At 40.5% G+C, this 6,064-nt stretch overlaps 1 protein-coding gene across 1 annotated transcript; it reads left to right on the top strand.

The window, feature by feature from the left end:
* The first annotated feature begins 261 nt into the window (after window positions 1-261).
* LOC137335625 (probable G-protein coupled receptor 139) lies at window positions 262-5,522 on the top strand. Its single transcript, XM_068000927.1, has 2 exons — window positions 262-328; window positions 4,612-5,522. The coding sequence occupies exons 1-2, from the start codon at window positions 262-264 to the stop codon at window positions 5,520-5,522; spliced, it is 978 nt and encodes a 325-aa protein (XP_067857028.1).
* Window positions 5,523-6,064: the final 542 nt, after the last annotated feature.

Genomic DNA, 6,064 nt, shown 5'->3' on the forward strand with positions numbered 1-6,064 from the left:
ATTGTGCAGTCTTTGGAGTGTTACAATTCAGTCTGAGCGTTAAATATATTAAATATATTCCATCTCAATAGGGACTGAAATCAGATGTCGTAATCTGTTTGTTCGAAAAAATAAAACTAATTTTGAACGGTTATTGCAACCGCAATATCCCCGTGGAGATCCCATAGGGTATAAATTAAAGGCTCTGGGAATGTATTGCCACAGAATTTAATTCAGAGCGATTACCTGCAGCACGAAGGGACAGATCGCTACTCACAAAAAATGCTTGCGACATTTTTAATTATCAGAAAAATATACTACCTGATCCTGGCCGTCATTGGTGTACCTGGTAAGTGATTATAAACATTTATATTGTGTAAATCTGCGTGTGAGCTGGCCTCAGGTTTTAATCTATAACTGACAATGTTACATTCTGGTCTAGTGGTGACCGTTATACAGTCAGCGGATCAGTGGTACAATTTCAATAAATAAATGTCATAAATATTAACGATCCTATGTGGCCAAGTATTTCTGGGAGTGGCTGCCGGTGCAGAACAGTATTGATTGTGTGTCACTAAATGGATTGGAACTCCTGACCCCAATGAACCTGTATTACTGGGAGTATCTGTCACTGCAGAATTGTACCGAATTTGGGTCATTAAAACGAATGGAACATCTAACCCCAGTGGTCATCTATTACTGGCAGTATCTGTCAGTGTAGAATAACGATTTGGGTAAAAACAAGCAGAGTAAGTCAGGAAGGGAGAAAAAATTTAACAACAGTAATAGGGCATTAGTGACTAAGGTCACATCAGGGAAAAATAGGAAAAAAAGTCAAAATTAAAGGCGTTGTATCTGAATGCACGAAGCATTCGTAACAATGTAGATGAATTAATTGCACTAATAGAGATAAATGGGTTTAATCTAGCAGCCATTACTGAGACGTGGTTGCAGGGTGACCAAGGTTGGTAACTAAATATTTCAGGTTACTTGACGTCTAGAAAAGATAGGCAAAATGGAAAAGGAGTCGGGGGTGAGGGGTGCTGGGGTTAGCCCTGATAATAAAGGATGAGATAAAGACAGTAGTGGGAAAGGATCTTAGCTCAGAAAATCAGGATGTAGAATCAGTTTGGATGGAGCTAAAAAATAACAAGGGGCAGAAAACACTGGTGAGAGTAGTTTACAGGCCCCCTAACACTAGTTCTACTGTTGGACAGCGTAAAGATCAGGAAATTAGAGGAGCTTGTAACAAGGGTAATGCAATAATGATGGGGGGATTTTAATCTTCATGGAGAATGGGCAAATCAAATTAGCAAAAGTAGTTTGGAGAACGAGTTCATGGAATGCATTCGAGAAGGTTTTGTAGAACAATATGTCGAGGAACTAACATTGGAACTGGCTGTTTTAGATCTGGTATTGTGTAATGAGACAGGGTTAATTACTAATCTTATAATAAAGGATCCTCTGGGGATGAGGGATCATAATATGATAGAATTTCATTGGAGTTTGTGAATGATGTATGTACGTCCGAAACTAGGGTCTTAATTTTAAACAACGACATTTATGCAGATATGAGGGAAAGGTTGGCTACGGTAGATTGGGAAATTAGATTAAAAATATGATGGTAGATAAGCAATGGCTAACAATTAAAGAAATAATTCATACTTCCCAGAGAATATACATACATTTGAGGAGTAAAAGTTCCACTGGAAAAGTGATCCAACCGAGCGAACTAGAGAAGTTAAGGATAGTATTAGATTAAAAGAAGAGGCTTACAATGTTGCTAAAAAGAGGACTAAGCCTGAGGATTGGGAGGGTTATCGAAATCAGCAAAGGTTGAACAAGAAATTGATAAAGAGGGAAAAAAATATATGAGGATAAAATAACAAGAAATATAAAAATGGATTGTAAGAATTTCTGCAAGTATGTAAAAAGGAAGAAATTAGCGAAAGTAAACGTAGGTCCCTTAGAGGCAGAGACAGGAGAAATTATAATGGGGGAAAAGGAAATGGCAGAGACATTAAACAAAGATTTTATATCTATCTTGACAGCAGACGGCACAAAAAACATAACGGAAATAGTGGGGAACCAAGGGTCTAATGAGAGGGAGGAACATAAAGTAATTAAGATGAGTAAAGAAAAAGTATTAGAAAAAATAATTCGTCCAAAAGCCGACAAATTCCCTGGAACTGATGGCCTACATGTTAGGGTTTTAAAAGAGGTGGCTGCAGAGGTAGTGGAAGCATTAGTTTTGATCTTCCAGAATTCACTAAATTCTAGAATGATCCCCGTGGATTGGAAGGTACCAAATGTAACCGCACTATTCAAGAAAGGAAGGAGAGAGAAAACAGGGAACTACAGTCCAGTTAGCTTGACATCAGTAGTCTGGCTCGAATCCATTATTAAGCACTTAGTAATAGGGCCTTAAAAATCATAATATGATTAGGCAGAGTCAATACAGTTTTATCAAAAGGAAATTGTAATTGATAGATCTATTCGTATTTTTGAGGGTGTATCTAGCAGGGCAGATAAGGGGAACCAGCGGATGTGGTTTATTTGGATTTTCGAAAGGCTTTCGATAAGGGGCCACACAAGAGGTTGTGACACAAGATTAGGGTTCATGTGATTGGAGGTACTATATTAGCATGAACTGAGGATTGATTAAAGGGCAGAAAACAAAGAGTAGGAATAAACGGATCATCCTAGGGTAGGCAGGTTGTAACTAGAGGGGTGCCGCAAGGATCAGCGCTTAGGCCTCAACTTTTCACAATCTTTATTAATGAGTTAGAAGGAGGGACCGATTGTAACGTATCAGAGTTTTCTCACAATACAAAGCTAGGTGGGAAAATAAGCTGTGATGAGAATGCAAAGAGTCTACAAAGGGAAATCGACAGGTTTAGTGAGTGGGCAAGAAGGTGGCCGAGGCAGTATAATTGCAGAAATGGGAGGTCATTCAATTTGGCAGGAAAGATAAAAAAAGGAATATTTTATTAAATGGTGAGAAGCTATTAAATGTTGGTGTTCAGAGAGATTTGGATGTCCTTGTACACGAAACACAGAAAGTTAACATGCAGGTACAGCAAGCAATTAGGAAGGCAAATGATATGTTGAGCTTTATTTCAAGGGGTTGACGGAGAAGAGTAAGGAAATGTACAGTGATTTGATGAGACCACACCTGGAGTACTGCGTATAGTTTTGGTCGCCTTACCTTAGGAAGGATATACTTGCATTACTGTCTGGGCTCAGGTGTACACTGGAATATGTCAACACTCACATTCACATTTCTTGGGCCGAACAGCACACTGATATATCCCCACACAGACATAATTACTGTTTGGGCGCAGTAAAACACTGATATATCCCCATAGTGATACGTTTACTGTATGGGCTCAGTATAGCACTTAGATAGCCCGACATTCACATACTCACTGTCTGGGCTCAGTAGAACACTGAGATATCCCCATACTCACAACCTTACTGTCTGGGCCTAGGAAACTTTGAAAATCCCACATTCACATACTTACTCTAAATCAAAAACAAAATCCTGCTGATGCTGGAAATCTGAAATAGAAACAGATGCTGCCTGACTTGCTGAGCTTCTCCAGTATTTTCCGTTTTCTTCCCACATACATACTGTCTGGGCTCCGAAGAACACTGGGATATTCCCACACTCACATTCCTAGTGTCTGGGTTCAGGAGAACACTGAGAAATCCCAACATTCACAAATTGCTCTCTGTGCTCAGGAGAACACTGGGATATTCCCACACTCACATACTTACTATCTGTGCTCAGGAGAATACTGGGATATTCCCACACTCACATACTTACTATCTGTGCTCAGGAGAATACTGGGATATTCCCACACTCACATACTTACTATCTGTGCTCAGGAGAATACTGGGATATTCCCACACTCACATATTTACTATCTGTGCTCAGGAGAATACTGGGATATTCCCACACTCACATATTTACTCTAAACTCTAAACTGATGATGCTGGAAATCTGAAATAAAAACACAAAATGCTGGATAAACTATGTTTGTTTCTCCACAGATTCTGCCTGACTTGATGAGCGTCTCCAACATTTTCTGTTTTTATCTCACATACTTACTGTATGGGCTCTGGGGAACACTGAGATATCGCCACACTCACATACTTACTGTCTGGTTAATGTGAAACCTGGGATATCCCCACAGTCACAAACTTACTGTCTGGGCCCTGGAGAGCACTGTGATATCCGCACAATCACATACTTACTGTCTGGGCTCAGGAGAATACTGGGATATCCCCGCATTCGCACACTTACTATATGGGCTAATGTGAACACTGGGATATCTCTACACTCGCATAATTAATCTCTGGTTCAGGAGAACACTGGATTATCCCCACATTCACACACTTACTGTCTGGGTTAATGTGAACACTTGGATATTCCCACATTCACACACTTACTGTCTGGGTTAATGTGAACACTTGGATATTCCCACACTCACATAACTGCTCTCTGGTTCAGGAGAACACCGAGATATCCCAACACTCATTGACTTACTGTCTGGGATCAGACACGGAGAATGGTTCGTTGACTTTGACCAGTAATTTCGAATCTCTTTTCCCTTCTCTTTCTTACAGTTAATTTAATGGCGATTGTGATCCTATCCCGGGGAAAGTGCGGTCTCTCCACCTGCACCACACACTACCTGGTGGCCATGGCAGCGGCGGATCTACTGGTCATTGTCTTTGAGGTCATACTGTGGCGGCTCAGTTATTATTATTTCCCAGGATCTTTCCTGGACATCACCCCTGTGTGCAGTGTTACCGCTGTCCTGCTTTACACAGCGATCGACTGTTCGGTCTGGTTCACCGTCACTTTCTCCTTTGATCGATTTGTGGCCATTTGTTGCCAGAAGCTGAAAACTAAATATTGCACCAAGAGAACGGCGGCTGTCGTTCTAGCAACAACCTGCATTCTGCTCTGTTTGAAAGACGTTCCATTCTACTTTATATACGAACCTGGTGCGATAGTCGACAATGTACCGTGGGATTGTTATACAAAACCAAGTTATTATACTGAGCCGGGATGGGTGGGATTTGATTTGTTTGGTGTGATTTTAAACCCATTGCTCCCAATGGCTTTAATTTTGTTGCTCAATGCTCTGACCGTCAGGCACATTTTAGTGACCAGTCGAGTCCGTAAGGGACTGAGGGGTCAGAGCAAGGGAGAGAATTGCAATGACCCAGAGATGGAGAGCAGAAAGAAGTCTGTCATTTTACTCTTTACCATATCCGGCAGTTTCATACTTCTTTGGCTGATATATGTTATAGATATCCTATATTATAACATTGCAGGAAGAAATTATTTCGATAACAAAGATTCTTCGTATATCTTTGGACAAGTTGGATCTATGCTGCAGCTTTTAAGTTCCTGCACAAACACATTTATTTATGGGGTGACTCAGTCCAGGTTCAGAGAACAGTTCAAAAGCACGGTGAAATATCCGATCACTTTAATTATTAATTTAATGAATAATAGTCACAACTGAGCCCAGCCCAGAGGTGATACCGTGTGTATCTCTTATGTATCGCCAGACTTCCGTCCCCTGTTTTGCAGCAGGAATCGCTCACGGACTGACAATACAACCAGGGTGGGGCAACCATTCTCTTTCGGGGACCTCACTGTTTTGATTGACAGGTCCACTATTTTGTTTAGGGAAACGCACTATTTTGATTGACAGGTCCACTATTTTGTTTAGGGAACCTCACTATTTTGATTGACAGGTCTGCTATTCTCTTTAAGGGACCTCACTATTTTGATTAACAGTTCCGCTATTTTGTTGTATTCCATCTGAGCTCTTGTATAAAGAGTCAGTTCCGCCATTTAGTTGAGCAATCCATTTGCAGCTTCCAGAGTAAGACCCTCTTCATAGGTAGACAGACAGAGCTGGGCTTTAATCTAGAGGATGTGGAATGTTGTTCAGGGATATGTTTCTGAAATATTTGAATCAAAACATCAGTTAAAAAAATCAATAATAAAAACACATGTCCCCAACTGAGAGAAGTCTTTGAATTTGAACCCAGAAGATGA

The sequence above is a fragment of the Heptranchias perlo genome, chromosome 20 (genome assembly GCF_035084215.1).
Source record: "Heptranchias perlo isolate sHepPer1 chromosome 20, sHepPer1.hap1, whole genome shotgun sequence".
NCBI lineage: Eukaryota > Metazoa > Chordata > Chondrichthyes > Hexanchiformes > Hexanchidae > Heptranchias > Heptranchias perlo.

Coding starts and splice junctions, on each gene's coding strand:
- LOC137335625 (XM_068000927.1), top strand. CDS start 262: ATGCTTGCGACATTTTTAATTATCAGAAAAATATACTACCTGATCCTG. Junction 329..4,611: donor GGCCGTCATTGGTGTACCTG/GTAAGTGATTAT, acceptor TCTTTCTTACAG/TTAATTTAATGGCGATTGTG.